This window comes from Pristiophorus japonicus, chromosome 9 (assembly GCF_044704955.1).
Source record: "Pristiophorus japonicus isolate sPriJap1 chromosome 9, sPriJap1.hap1, whole genome shotgun sequence".
NCBI lineage: Eukaryota > Metazoa > Chordata > Chondrichthyes > Pristiophoridae > Pristiophorus > Pristiophorus japonicus.
Window position 1 is genome coordinate 78,770,865 of NC_091985.1, and position 16,261 is coordinate 78,787,125.

General features: G+C 43.8%; 1 protein-coding gene across 3 annotated transcripts in view; it reads right to left on the reverse strand.

Annotated features, from left to right (window-relative positions):
- The window catches only part of lpgat1 (lysophosphatidylglycerol acyltransferase 1), a 151,485-nt gene that overhangs the window by 94,957 nt on the left and 40,267 nt on the right, over positions 1–16,261 (reverse strand). For all 3 annotated transcript variants that reach the window (XM_070889519.1, XM_070889518.1, XM_070889520.1), the window contains 2 exons: positions 15,804–15,899; positions 6,149–6,416 (listed from right to left, as the gene is read on the reverse strand). In XM_070889519.1, coding sequence (XP_070745620.1) covers positions 6,149–6,416; positions 15,804–15,899 — 364 coding nt within the window. The remainder of the gene's footprint in view (positions 1–6,148; positions 6,417–15,803; positions 15,900–16,261) is intronic.

Here is a 16,261-nt window from a genome sequence, read left to right on the forward strand (position 1 = left end):
AAAGATGTCGATGTGGCTGCCTCTCCCTGTCCAAATGGCCTCAGTCAGTCCCCCTCACAGCTCGAAGGCTGCTGCTCCCGACCAGCCACTGACGCCGCTGCAATCCCATGGCCGAATGGCCTCAAGTCCGTCCGGATGCTGCATCTTCGCAGGGAATGAAGGCCTGCCTCAAGCACTGCAGCTCAGCTCGAAGGCTGCTGCTGCTCCCGGCCAGCCACTGATGCCGCTGCAATCCCATGGCCGAATGGCCTCAAGTCTGTCCGGGTGCTGCATCTTCGCGGGGAATGAAGGCCTGCCTCAAGCACCGCAGCTCAGCTCGAAGGCTGCTTGCTGCCCCTGCCATTGAGACACTGACGCCACACCGCTGGCTGCAAGGCCTGCCTGAAGCACTTTCACACAGGTAGGAACATGGTTTATTTAATCTTTTCTTTGCTTATAAATTTTTATTCAGGTTGGATTTATTTGTATAATATTTGTATAAGTATAACTAAGGATTGATTGTAGAATTTAATGACTTCCCTTCCCCCCCCTCCCACCTCGTTCCCGACGCCTAATTTGTAACCTGCACCTGATTTTTTAATGTGTAGACAAGGTTTTTTCAAGCGTACAAAAATCTTCACTTGCTCCATTCTAAGTTAGTTTGGAGTACGTTTTCACTCTGGAAACTTTCAAATCAGGCGTCAGTGGCCGGACACGCCCCCTTTTGAAAAAAAAATTCTGTTCCAAAGTGAAACTGTTCTACCTGACTAGAACTGCAGAAAACTAAATGTGGAGAATTCTGATTTCTAAGATACTCCGTTCTACACCAGTTGCTCCTAAAAATCAGGAGCAAATCATGTGGAAACTTGGGGCCATTCTTTCTCTAACACATTTCCACCGTTGTCGAGCAGGGTGGAACTGCACTCGCCTGGTTTCTTTTTTAATCAAGTTAATCGTAGACAGAGAATCACCTGCAACGACTTCTCTTCCCGCCCCCAGTTACCTCTGGTGTCCCCCAAGGATCTATCCTTGGCCCCCTCCTATTTCTCATCTACATATTGCCCCTTGGCGACATTATCCGAAAACACAGCATCAGTTTCCACATGTATGCTAATGACAGCCAGCTCTACCTCACTGCCACTTCTCTCGACCCCTCAACAGTCTCTAAATTGTCAGACTGCTTGTTCGACAGAAATTTGATGAGCAGAAATTTTCTCCAATTGAATAATGGGAAGACTGAAGTCATTGTTTTCAGTCCCCGCCACAAACTCCATTCCCTAGCCATTGACTCCATCCCTCTCCCCAACTTCTGTCTGAAGCTGCACCACACTGTTCGCAAACTTGATGTCATATTTGACTCTGAAATGAGCATTCGACCACATATCTACAGCATAACTAAGACCGCCGATTTCCACCTCCGTAACATCGCCCATCTCCGCCCTCGTCTCAGCTCATCCGCTGCTGAAGCTCTCATCCAAGCCTTTTTACCTCTAGACTTGACCATTCCAACGCACTCCTGGCTGGCCTCCCACATTCTACCATATGTAAACGAGGTGATCCAAAACTCGGCTGCCAGTGTCCTAACTCATACCAAGTCTCACTCACCCATCACCTCTGTGCTCGCTGACCTACATTGGCTCCAGGTTAAGCAAACTTTGATTTCAAAATTCTCATCCTTATTTTCAAATCCCTCCATGGCCTCGCCCCTCCCTATCTCTGTAATCGCCTTCAGGCCCACCCCTCAGAGTTGTCTGCATCTCAAGCACCCCTGAGTATAATTGCTCAACCACTGTAGGCCGTGCCTTCTGTTGCCTAGGCCCTAAGCTCTGGAATTCCCTGCCTAAGCCTCTTTGCCTCTCTATCCTCCTTAAAACTTACCTTTTTGTCCAAGCTTTTGGTCACCTGCCCTAATTTCTCCTTGTATGGCTCGGTGTCAAATTTTTTCATCTCATAATACTCCTGTGAAGTGTCTTGGGATGTTTCACTATGTTAAAGGCGATATATAAACAAGTTGTTGTTGTAGCACTTCTAACTTTTCTTCTTTTAGCACCCATTTAACTTCACTCCTGCCTCACACCACAAAGTTCTGGAGAGAGGAACTCTCCCAGGACAGTTTGCAACAACTTGCATTTATACAGAACCCTTACCGCAGTAAAATAACCCAAGGTGCTTCACAGAAATGATATCAGACACACATTGAGAGTCAAGGAAGGAGATATTAGCACTCCGTCGTCGTCGTCTCCTCCGTCCCTCCTCCCTCAAAACTCTCCTCACTAAAAAGCACAACCATCAATAAATAAAAAATAAAACTCAAGTCCTACCTTGGTGCGGGAGGCCACTCGGCCAGGGATAGGTGCGGGACTCTCTCCTTGACATGCAGCAGCCCAGCGCACGATTCACCCTAGGATAGGGGCAAGACATCGGGTCCCACGCTGCAGAGGAGCTACTGCGCATGCACGAAACCTCCAGTGCACATGCGTTGAGCTGCTGGCACTCTTGAGCGCAGGGCCCTAGCTCCGCCCCCCACTGTAATTGCCATGACAAGCACAAGGACGGTCAACAGAGCGGGGAGAATATGGTGATATCTTTTCGCCGCTGTTTTGAGCATGGAATATCGGCGCACCTCACATAAATGCACCAAAAAAAACAGAAGACCAAACTTGGGCCCTTAGGGAGGGGTGAGGCTATGAAAGGATTTTTAAAATCGAGGTCTTTGGTGGACCGGAAGCCAATGTAGGTCAGCAAACACAGGGGTGATGGGTGAACGGGACTTGGTGCAGGTTAGGATATGGACAACAGAGTTTTGGATGAGCTCAAGTTCATGGAGGGTGGTAGATGGGAGGGTAGAACACGGAAGGCTGGCCAGCAGAGCATTGGAATACAGGTTGAACCTCCCTTATCCAGAACCCTCGGGACCTGGCCTCATCTGGATAAGGGACTTTTCTGGACGAGGGATGGTCACGTTAAATTGGATAGTACAGGTACTTAGCAAGGGGATATCGGGACTGGCTGGCTTAGGGTTGGGAGTGCGGCAGAGAGATCATGGGGGGGGGTGAATCGCGGGGCCAGGCCAGCGATTGCGGGAGTCGGCAGCAAGGAAGGACGTCAATTTGTTCGTGTCGGAGTTCTGCACATGAGCCACCCGGTAGCTGGGAATGGTTCATGACGAGGGGTGGTTCTGGATAAGGGAGGTTCAACCTGTAGTTACATCTAGAGGTAACAAAAGCAGGAATGAGGGTTTCAATCAGCAAATAAGCTGAGGCAAGAGTGGAAACAGGCAGTATTATGAAGGTAGAAGTTGTGTCCCTGCATAGTACAAATATTTAATCTATTTATTTTTATATATTAAAAATCTATATAATTTTTAAATAGAAATTAAACTATCCTTAAACACTGAACCCACAAAATAAAAATAATAGTTTCAGTTCCTGTAAAAACAAAACAAATTGTTCTTCCGACAAAAAGAAGGCTGCTAGCCATTCTCCTGAACCAACACGCCTAGAGCACAAGCTATACAAGGAGAAAAACAGACAAATAATCTAAAAATAAATCCAGCACAGACAGCTGGCCTCTCTTTTGAACCATAACTGTTGATCTTCCCCACAAGCTGGGCGAGTGCGCTCTACTGGTTAATTCTGCTCCACGTGTCTACTCTAAACCAAACAGGTTCTAAACCAAAGCCTTCATGCTGCCTGCCTCAGTTCCTGTCAGAATCCATCTGAACTGTAGCCACCTCCACTGTAACACTAAAAACTGGTGCTACTCATAACCAATTCTTCTGGACAGTTTTAAACTCCCATCTATAATTTGATTGGTTAGCTCTGCCAATATTCAAACTAACCAATGGAAATATGCAACTAACTGTTCCTATATACTTTCTTACAGGACCGTTATTTGCTTCAGCTCTCAAATTTCAGCTAAATTCCTTAAAAAAATTTTTAATTTCACCTCTCAAGAACATGGATAGAAAAGACCATCAAAAATGATCAGCCTGGATTTTCCAACATTGCCGTTATTTACACCTGTACGGCGTTTAGACAAACTGAAATGGATACAGATTTGGTGTATAATGGTGGGAGCAGTACACTGCACGCAAGTCAAATTTAAAGGAATGGGGATAATTACAGGCGTTTCACAATGGTGGGACAGAAATTCTGCAAAAATTTGGGCACCTTCAAAAGGCATCTAAAACCATTTGACAAGGCTGAAAGGGAGGGGACAAAGAGATGCAAAAAACCCCCCCAGGAAACCCAAGGTGCAAGCATTAGTCTGGTGAAGCAGTCGAGCGCCTGACCCACTTTTTTATGGCTGTTGAGGTTATCTGTGGTGCTGCATGAGGTGGGTATATTCCACATTAAGAGTAGTATTACAGCATACCAGCAAGAAGGTGCAACCAAAAACGAGGACACAGCAGACCATTACAGTCACGGGATGTGTCAACCCAATGCTGCACTTGTAGCTGACGTGTGTCCTTCTGCTGATGTAGACACTCAAAAGACTGTTTTCCACAGTCAATTACAGGTAAGTGTGCCAGGGTTCATGGCGTCTTGGAAGTTGTGGCCAATCAGGCACTCCCAATTCCCCACATGTGGCTAAGAACATAACAGGAGCAGGAGTAGGCCATTTGGCCCCTCAAGCCTGCTCCACCATTTAATAAGATCATGGCTGATCTCATCTTGGGCTCAGCTCCACTTCCCTGCCTGCCCCCCATAACCCTTCACTCCCTTATCATTCAAAAATCTGTCTATCTCCACCTTAAATATATTCAATGACCCAGCCTGGGGCAGAAAATTCCACAGATTTATGACTCTGAGATTAGTGCCCAATGTATTGGACAACATCGATTTAGCAACTTTGGCGCCCAGTTCAAATGGGTGTTCTCTCTGTCTGGCATCCTGCTGTCACAACATCATGCAAGGATGACACATTCACAAATTAATATTTAAATAAAATGGTCACTCTGAGGCAGGTGCCTCTATTTGATGCCAGTACCATCCAAAGAAAAATCCATCAGGATGGAAGAACTCAGAGCATTTCCGACGGAGTGGCACTTCCATCCAATTTGACATACCAGCTGCCCAATTTATACCACTTTGAAAAATCCAGGCTTTTGTTTTGCATACTTCCAAAATACAAACCAAGCATCTTTCACAGAGCTCCTTCGTGATCAGCCTCAAACAAGACACTAGGCCAAGGAAGGCAGCAGTTCAAGGTGGCTCGCCCCCATCTTATTAGAACAGTAAGAGCAATAATGCAGTCTTACCAGTGTTACCCACATCACAACAACAAGTACATTTTTTAAAAAGCCACAACTCATTTTAAGAATGATTTTTGCAACCTGGAAAAGGAGACTTTCACCCATCAGCCTGAATTGAAACTCGGGTTCCAGAAATGAAAGGGCGGTGTGAAAACACAATGCTCTACAATTTTTATAATTGATGAACTTCCTGTGACCAGGAGCAGGAAAAGCAAGATTGCTTGTACAATGTAAAAAAAAATTAATTACAACTTTGAGGACCGCATAGCCTCAATTTTCTCTCGTAACTACTGCCTTGGACTTGCACCTCTGCAAAGAGAGCTGAAGACATATTTCTATACCTCAGTCAACAATACTTGTTTGGCTACCAGTATATAGTAACAACTCTGTAATGCTATCTCTACTTAATTCTTCCAGTCATCCTGCCTAGAATGTTGCAGTCTGCACTCGGCATGGCTCAGTGTGGGAAGAGTGGAATGCGAGGATTAGAGCCTGCATCCCCTCACTCTTTGGTATAGCCTTGGAGATGCAACACCTCCCTGTCCAGGCTGCCTCACGTACAAAATGATAGTACAGTAGGATCAATCCCATTTCCTCTTGCACCATTTAACTGTGCATAGAAGCACTACCGTACAGTCACTCACTCAAGAAATTTATAGAAAGATATTCCTACACGATTTATACGATAGGACAGAAATCTACTCTTATTTTGAAAAGGGCATTTCACACAGAAGATTAACGTCCACACTCCATCTATACACCATTTCTAAATGCTAGACCAGAGATTATTAGTTTCACCAACAAGATAGCTTTATTTTGAAATGCCTGCAAATAATGCCATATAACCAGCAACCAGTCAAAGAGGTGGTTTGTCCATCAAATGGCTATTGTCATCATCAGATTGACACTTACCTGCTCCATTAGCATCACCAACTGCTCCATTTTCATGCTGTGCGCACAGGGTCTGCAGGATGACTTCAGTGGCTCCCTGTCGGGGCAGAGTTACGTGTTTTAGAAATGGTAAGTCGTTCTTTTTTGCAAATGACTGGCTGGTTTCCCGCCTCTTTCTCAGGAAACCTCCTTCAGGAAACAAAACAATCCACTTTCGGTCCCGGCTCCTGTAGTATTTTTCTAAGTGCTGTCGCAGAAGAATCAGCTGCTGGTCACGGTGAGCTTTACCCTGGAAATTACAGCATACAAAGTAATAGTTTATAGATGAAAGTGTTAATGGACATTAGAAAAGAGGCAATTTGGCTCAGATACACACAAGAGGCATTTATGCTCCAGGAAAATTCCAATTTCTCAATACCAGCAAAGTACACACACCAACTAAAATCACAATATAGATATGGATGACAAGACCATTCGTCTCCCAGAAAAAAAACCAAAGTTTCATACTATTCAAATGTGTCTTAAATAATTCCAGGGTTTTAACCCCAATATTCAACTACAAAACCCATTCTGTGCTCACTCTGGATCAAGAATCTCCTGACATCAGTCTTAAATTTACCTGTCGCTTGTTTGAACCAATGCCCCCATTTCCTACTGGTTTAACTTGAAGTAGTGTTCCCGATTTATTTTTTTCTACACTGTTGCACTTGCATTCCACCTAGGAGATCCCTTATTAGTTGTAAATCAGGTCTGCAAAGCCCAAGTTTCTTGAATCTTTCCTCAAAGCTCAGTGCTCCGGAAGTAGCCTCATGATTCTTCCGCGACCACCTCTATGGTTCAAATGTTTCTCTCCATTTCCTTGACCAAAACTGGAAACAACACAAAGCTGTGGCCTGACCAGAGCACTGTACAGTTTTAGCATGGCATCTCCAATTTGTACTCAACTGATCTAGCTATTTAATTCAGTAATCGGTTAGTTGACTGCTATTCCAGTGACTGAACGTGTTGAGTGCTGAGTCGATTACCACCTAGAAATCTCTTAATTTCACTCAACTATTTTAATACTTATGCCAACCATTTTTTTCTTCATCTGTGCAATACTGTTTGAGTGAATTTCATCTGCGAGCTCATTTTATAGGTCCTTGATAACTATTCAGATTTGACTACTCCCCTTCAATTTGCTAGTCAGTGAATTTGATCCACTCGCACTTTAATATAAATTAATTAGGACCAGTCCTAACATTGATCCTGGAGGCAGTTCATTTCACACGCCTCTTCTCCTCCTCACACCGCCCCATCCCAAAACATCACTCCCCTAACAAGTACCTGCTGCTTCCTACTCTTAAACCAATTTCTTAGCCATTCCCAGATTTTACCATGAATTCCTAGCATTTTAACAACTTCAATTTATATTGCCTCTTTAATGTAGGAAATGTTGCAAGTTGTTTCACAGAGCCGTAAATAATAAATAAAAGGATGCTAAGCCAAAAGAGGTGATTTGGAGGGATGACACTACAGTTTCAAAGAGGGTCTTGAAGGATGAGGGCTGCAGAGAGCCGAAATTGGGAGACCAGGAGCCAATGTAGGTCAGCAAGGACAGAGCGAATCGGTGGGTAGGATGGTGTGGGCTGGGATATAGGTAGCAGCGTTTTGGATGTGCTGAAGAATGGGACACTGGCCATCGGCGGGCAATGTTACAAAGGGGGATGTAAGGGAAAGGCAGTATTTGTGATGGGCAGGATATGGAGTCAAATAGAAGGCCTAGGTTGTGAACAATCTGGTTCAGATTAAAACAGCGGCTGGGGAGGGGGATGGAAGTATGGAGCTTGTGACAGGGGCTAAAAATTATCACTTCGATCATCTTGATGTTTAACTGGAAAGAAATGCAATTCACTGAAGCCTGGCTGTCAGTCAAGAAGTCTGACAACACAGAGTCTGCAAAGGGGTTGAAGATGGTGTGGTCGACCATGTTTAAGGCTGCAGAAAGGTTGAGAAGGGATAATCCACCATAATCAGTCACAGAGGATGTCATTTGTGACTTCGATTAGGGCTGTTTTTGGTGCTGAGGCAGAGACGGAAACCTGATTGCACAGATGAGAGTTGCGAGAAAGATGGGCAGGAATTTGGGACGACACGTTCCAAAGACGTTAGAGGCTGGAGATGGGTGATTGTTTGCAGAAACAGAAGTCGAGGGGGAATATGACAATTTTGAACAGGGAGGGGGACAGTACCTGGAGAGGGGGAACATTTACAATGTCAGCTAGTATGGGACCCAGCAATTTAGTGGGAATAGGATTACAGGAGGAGGAAATGGATCTCATAGACAAGATGAGCTTGGAGAGGGCATGAGGGGAGTTAGGTGAGAAACTGGAGAAAAGACAAGATGAGCTTGGAGAGGGCATGAGCTAGGGCAGGGGAGAACCTTGGGGGAAGTTTAGCTTGGTGAGCAGTCTAAGTGTGGAAGCAGCAGAGCAAGATAAGTAGAGGGTCTGAATCGTAGTGACAGATAATCCACGAGCTCCTCATACTTGTTATTGGAGGAGAGGGTGAAGGGAGCAGAGCAGAGTAGTTTAAGGAGGAAAGAAGCCAGGTGTTACCTTTGCTTTTCAGAATGATACGGGAGTAGGTAGTGGTTTTGGTAGAGGGAGTGAGGCCTAATAGTACTTGATGTGGTCTAACCAGATCTGATGATGGATAGCTATACCAGTTGTGTGTCAAATACACTGATGTTTGTCCTCCTTTGACTTGAGGGACAGTAAATGGGGCCCACAGCAGGGGAACTGACTGGAAAAGGAGAGAAAGAGAGAAGATTTTTCTGGGGGAAAGGACATCAAAGCTGGAAGTGAGGGACCGCTTGAGCAGAACAACTGCAGAAGTACTGTGGCAAGCAGAGAGCTAATGGCCAAGCTGTGTTACGCTTAATTTATATTTTGGGTGGAACCTGATCAAAAGCTTTGTTAATATAAGGCTTTCCATAGATCACAAACAATTGGGTCATTTACAATGAACAACCAAGTGGATTGCAAGGAATATGCAGCTATATCAGAAACTTATAACAGAGCATTCCAACACAGGTTGATCATGGAAATTCCTTATACCATTACTACCGTAGACCATAGGCATCAGGAGGACACAAGGTGGGAAAGGACAAGGAAGGAAAATGATCATCCACCTAGCTCAAGACTGACACGGCCAGTTGGCTACCTATCCTTTGATCAGTGAGGGGTGAGGCAGGGGAGAGCAAGAAACATGGGGGGAACAAAACGGAAAAACACAAAATACACAGAAATGTAATGTTATATGGGAGGTGGTAACACTCGCGAGGTGAGACTCCCCTGAAGCAGTCATCGCCCGGTGCAGCTTCAGGGGGCGATACCCAATTTAGGGTCTGGGGCACTACGCACAGTATCACCAGCGGAGCGGGGCACTGTGGGTTACCACCGCCTCTCGACTCCCGTGGAATTTAGCGGGAGTTGTCAGCGGTACCGCGCCCAGGCGTGAAGTCGTTTGCATCCCATTACGCTAATGGGAGACGCAAATGACCCGAATTTTTCTAGGCCATACATTCTTGTGTTCAAGAGACTTTGAAACAACTTACAGTTCTGAAGTTTCTCAAATTAAAGTACTTAATGATGCACACTATTTGCAGATCATGATCAGATTTTCCCTGTAGGCTTATCATTTTTCTCTTGCATTCCCTAGTGCACCTGTTCTTTTCCCTGTCTGACAAAACTAAGGACGCAAAATTACTGCTTTTGCCAAAGTAAAGTACAACAGCTACATCTGGTTGAGAAAAGTCTACATCATTAACTCACAAGTGCCACCTCCACAACAAACCTCATCGAATGAAAATTGCCGGCATCTGTCTGCTTACATCATCATGCAGGATACACATAACCTGACTGTTCTGGTTGATATTGCTAAAATCACAATTGTACCATTACTAACCCATTAACACCAGGATCTACATTGTTGGAAATTCAGGATCTTACATAGATGAGACTCAGGGATCTCCTCTCTTTGCTACCTTAAGAGAAAAAAGGAATTAAAATGATTCCTTGAGGACTCAAATTCATATTAATACTTTGCCACCATCTGTTTGATAAACTGTTTAATTTACCATCTTCACAAACATGCCCCAAAGGAAATCTTTATACAAGATGATCTCACCACAAGCATAAATACATTCAGCAAAATACTATTTTCATTCCATGTTGGGGCTTTGATAGAAAGTCACATATCCAAGTTTGCTGAACACAAAGATAGGTGGCACTGTAAGCAGTGTAGATGGAAGCATAAAATTACAAAGAGATATTAATGGATTAAGCGAATGGGCAAAACTGTGGCAAATGGATTTCAGTGTAGGCAAGTGTGGGGTCATCCATTTTGAATCTAAAAAAGGATAGAACAGGGTACTTTCTAAATAGTGAAAAGCTGGAAAAAGTTCATCAGTCATTGAAAGTTGGCATGCAGGTACAGCAGGCGGTGAAGGCGGCAAATGGTATGTTGGCCTTCATAGCTAGGGGATTTGAATTTAGGAGCAGGGAGGTCTTAATGCAGTTGTACAGAGCCTTGGTGAGGCCTTACCTGGAATATTGTGTTCAGTTTTGATCTCCTAATCGGAGGAAGGACGTTCTTGCTATTGAGGGAGTGCAGCGAAGGTTCACCAGACTGATTCCTGGGATGGCAGGACTGACATATGAGGAGAGACTGGATCAACTGGGCCTTTATTCACTGGAGTTTAGAAGGATGAGAGAGGATCTCATAGAAACATATAAGATTCTGACAGGACTTGACAGGTTAAATGCGGGAAGAATATTCCCGATGTTGGGGAAGTCCAGAACCAGGGGACAGTCTTAGGATAAGGGGTCGGCCATTTAGGACTAAGATGAGGAGAAACTTCTTCACTCAGAGAGTTGTTAACCTGTGGAATTCCCTGCCGCAGAGAGTTGTTGATGCCAGTTCATTGGATATATTCAAGAGGGAGTTAGATATGGCCCTTACGGCTAACGAGATCAAGGAGTATGGCGAGAAAGCAGGAAAGGGGTACTGAGGGAATGATCAGCCATGATCTTATTGAATGGCGGTGCAGGCTCGAAGGGCCGAATGGCCTACTCCTGCACCTATTTTCTATGTTTCTATGGAAGCAGCGGAGTTCCAAAGAGACTTAGGGGTCCATGTACATAGATTAAAATGACATGCACAGGTCTCAAAAAATAATTAAAAAGGCTAATGGAATGCTGGCCTTATATTCTAGTCCTCTAGATACAAGGGGTGGCAGGGGGTAGAAGCTATGCTGCAGCAATTTCAAAGCCCTGAAGTACTCTAAGCACCACATCGTAGGAAGGATATATTGGCCTTGGCGGGAGTGCAGCGTAGGTTTACTAGAATGATACCTGTACTCCAAGGGTTAAATTATGAGAGATTACACAAACAAGGGTGTATTCCCTGGAATTTAGAAGATTAAAGGGTGATTTGATCAAAGTTTTCAAGATATTAAGGGGATCCGATAAGGCAGAAAGAGAAACTATTTCTGCTAGTTGGGGAACATACCCTAAAATTTAGAGCCAGGCCTTTCAAGAGTGAAGTTCGGAAACAGTTCTACACACAAAGATTGGTAGAAGTTTGGAACTCTCTTCTGCAAATGGCAGTTGATGCTAGATCAATTGTTATTTTAAATGTGAGATGGATAGATTTCTGTCAACCAAAGATATTGAGGGATATGGGGCAAAGGCGAGGATATGGAATCAGATCACAGATCAACCATGATCCCATTGAATGGTGGAACAAGCTTGAAGAGTTAAATGACCTACTCCTGTTCCTAATTAGTATTTTAAAGATCTATTTACACATTGTTCAATTCTTCCAGTGACCGCTCTATTGCTGTCCCTATAAAACAATACAATGTTTAATGGCAGTCACTAATTTCCTTTATGTTACGGTTAGTTTCACTGCCCCATTCTTTCCACATAGCACTGCAATTTTTTCTCCTTCAAGTATTTATCCAATTCCCTTTTGAAGGCTACTATTGAATTTGTATCTACCACCCCATCTCTGGAATCAGCTAACAGCATTGACCAAGACGGACAGCATTACATAGAAACATAGAAAATAGGTGCGGGAGTAGATCATTCGGTCCTTCGAGCCTGCACCACCATTCAATAAGATCATGGCTGATCATTCCCTCAGTACCCCTTTCTTGCTTTCTCTCCATACCCCTTGATCCCCTTAGCCATAAGTGCCATATCTAACTCCCTCTTGAATATATCCAATGAACTGGCATCAACAACTCTCTGCGGCAGGGAATTCCACAGGTTAACAACTCTCTGAAAGAAGTTGTTTCTCCTCATCTTAGTCCTAAATGGCCTGCCCCTTATCCTAAAACTGTGTCCCCTGGTTCTGGACTTTCCCAACATTGGGAACATTTTTCCCGCATCTAACCTGTTCAGTCCCATCAGAATCTTATATGTTTCTATGAGATCCCCGCTCATCCTTCTAAACTCCAGAGTATAAAGGCCCAGTTGATCCAGTCTCTCCTCATAGGTCAGTCCTGCCATCCCGGGAATCAGTCTGGTGAACCTTCGCTGCACTCCCTCAATAGCAAGAATGTCCTTCCTCAGATTAGGAGACCAAACCTGCACACAATACTCAAGGTGTGGTCTCACCAAGGCCCTGTACAACTGCAGTAAAACCTCCCTGCTCCTATACTCAAATCCCCTAGCTAATGTTAATCATTAATACATCCTTATTTAATAAATGCATCATCACAGGATGAAAATGCTGAAGGAAGTGACTATCGACATCCTTTTAGCCAATTTCATTTAAATTAAATTTGTTTCAATGTAAGCAAACTGTAGAATAGGAAAAGTCTTGCATCTTTGCTTCAGTAAATCCACCAAACTCCACTTTGCAACAGTAAAATATAAATCAGTGATTCCACCACTAATATATCTGAGAGAAAAGAAATGCAACATATTTTGAAAATGTTACCAGTTATTAAAATGAAACTAAACTCCCACCCAGTCATCCTTGAAGTGAACTGACATTTCAACATCCAGCTGGTGGCCCAACATGGTGTACCCAGTAACACATGAGCAGGACAAAACACAATAAGCTCACTACCCATCTCTGTACCACGAGAACAAACAGCCGCATTTCTGGGATTTTTTGTTTTAAAAAAAAATGCACTGCCTGCAAGCATGAAACCAAATCAGGCCTTTAAGCCTTTCACAATGAATGAAGTAAACACATGTTAATTAGGAACTGAAACTATCCAGGCCTGCCCATTACCATAAATACACGTTTTCAGCTCAAACAAAACCCCTAATGTAGAAGTAGAAATACTAGAATCAAAAACAGAAATTGTTGGAAGCATTCAGCAGGTCATGCAGGAGAGAACAGGCAAGTGGATGTTAGTGGTGTGGACAGATTATCAGAATCTACAGTTTTAAAATAAAAATATTAAAGTAGAAGGACTAGTTTAGGTAGCTGCAATTCAATTTTACAAAGCAGTCCTTAATGCCAACATTAACTGATACAAATACATAAATTCACAGAGGGCGCAAGTGTAAAATGGGAAACCCACTCTGATGCAGCAAGAAATACAATGCGACCTTTCGGACTGTGGGGAAAAAAGTGTTCTCTTTGCATTAGAAGTACTTTGCTGCTCAATACAACAGCACTTAAATCAGTTATTTGGTGCAAAGAGAGCATTTAGCAACATGGTATAAATGGCGGACCAATTGAACAAGTACTTTGGTTCGGTATTCACGAAGGAGGACACGAACAACTTTCCGGTTATAAAAGGGGTCGGGGGGTCTAGTAAGGAGGAGGAACTGAGGGAAATCCTTATTAGCCGGGAAATTGTGTTGGGGAAATTGATGGGATTGAAGGCCGATAAATCCCCAGGGCCTGATGGACTGCATCCCAGAGTACTTAAGGAGGTGGCCTTGGAAATAGTGGATGCGTTGACAGTCATTTTCCAACATTCCATTGACTCTGGATCAGTTCCTATGGAGTGGAGGGTAGCCAATGTAACCCCACTTTTTAAAAAAGGAGGGAGAGAGAAAACAGGGAATTATAGACCGGTCAGCCTGACATCGGTAGTGGGTAAAATGATGGAATCAATTATTAAGGATGTCATAGCAGTGCATTTGGAAAGAGGTGACATGATAGGTCCAAGTCAGCATGGATTTGTGAAAGGGAAATCATGCTTGACAAATCTTCTGGAATTTTTTGAGGATGTTTCCAGTAGAGTGGATAAGGGAGAACCAGTTGATGTGGTATATTTGGACTTTCAGAAGGCGTTCGACAAGGTCCCACACAAGAGATTGATGTGCAAAGTTAGAGCACATGGGATTGGGGGTAGTGTACTGACATGGATTGAGAACTGGTTGTCAGACAGGAAGCAAAGAGTAGGAGTAAATGGGTACTTTTCAGAATGGCAGGCAGTGACTAGTGGGGTACCGCAAGGTTCTGTGCTGGGGCCCCAGCTGTTTACACTGTACATTAATGATTTAGATGAGGGGATTAAATGTAGTATCTCCAAATTTGCGGATGACACTAAGTTGGGTGGCAGTGTGAGCTGCGAGGAGGATGCTGTGAGGCTGCAGAGCGACTTGGATAGGTTGGGTGAGTGGGCAAATGCATGGCAGATGAAGTATAATGTGGATAAATGTGAGGTTATCCACTTTGGTGGTAAAAACAGAGAGACAGACTATTATCTGAATGGTGACAGATTAGGAAAAGGGGAGGTGCAAAGAGACCTGGGTGTCATGGTACATCAGTCATTGAAGGTTGGCATGCAGGTGCAGCAGGCGGTTAAGAAAGCAAATGGCATGTTGGCCTTCATAGCAAGGGGATTTGAGTACAGGGGCAGGGAGGTGTTACTACAATTGTACAGGGCCTTGGTGAGGCCACACCTGGAGTATTGTGCACAGTTTTGGTCTCCTAACCTGAGGAAGGACATTCTTGCTATTGAGGGAGTGCAGCGAAGGTTCACCAGACTGATTCCCGGGATGGCGGGACTGACCTATCAAGAAAGACTGGATCAACTGGGCTTGTATTCACTGGAGTTCAGAAGAATGAGAGGGGACCTCATAGAAACATATAAAATTCTGACGGGGTTAGACAGGTTAGATGCAGGAAGAATGTTCCCAATGTTGGGGAAGTCCAGAACCAGGGGTCACAGTCTAAGGATAAGGGGTAAGCCATTTAGGACCGAGATGCGGAGGAACTTCTTCACCCAGAGAGTGGTGAACCTGTGGAATTCTCTACCACAGAAAGTTGTTGAGGCCAATTCACTAAATATATTCAAAAAGGAGTTAGATGAGGTCCTTACTGCTAGGGGGATCAAGGGGTATGGCGAGAAAGCAGGAATGGGGTACTGAAGTTGAATGTTCAGCCATGAACTCATTGAATGGCGGTGCAGGCTAGAAGGGCCGAATTGCCTACTCCTGCACCTATTTTCTATGTTTCTATATGTTTCTATGTTTCTATATGTTTCTATGTTTCTATAATAAGCCCTGCTTTATTTCCCTTTCCCCAGACATAAACCACAGAACGGTTTGGAAACTGTACAAGCAATATGCGCCATGGTAAACAGTAGCAACTGCTTTTGTTTATGTGGTTGTTCCTATAAACACATGATGCTAATTAGCATCATCATTTCCCTCACCTGTCGAATGAAGAAATCCCCATGGATGAAAGAGACAATACCGAAGTTTGTAAACTTGAAAATGTATTCCATCAGCCACATCATGCGGCAAACTACCTGTTGGGAGCAACAAAAAAACAAACGTTTCAATTGGCATGCAAACTACCAGCACCAGAAAACCATTGACTGATTGAGGATAATTACTGGAAATATTCAGTAAATAAGGGTACATTGTGATTAAGGGCTTGAAATACTTTGAAAGGGTAAACTAATTATTAATCCTTTGAGGATGAAAGCAACAGTCTACTGATGTACCTTAAAAAGCAATTTACTCTGTTCATCACAGAGCCATTTCCTTGTCCCACATATATCTTCTCGTCAGATTAATTTTAATGTTTTAGCTACAGTAACAAAACTGAATCCTAAGTTAAATGTAAAATCTTGGTCTAGCCATCTATTCTTTTGTCTGCATGTGTACA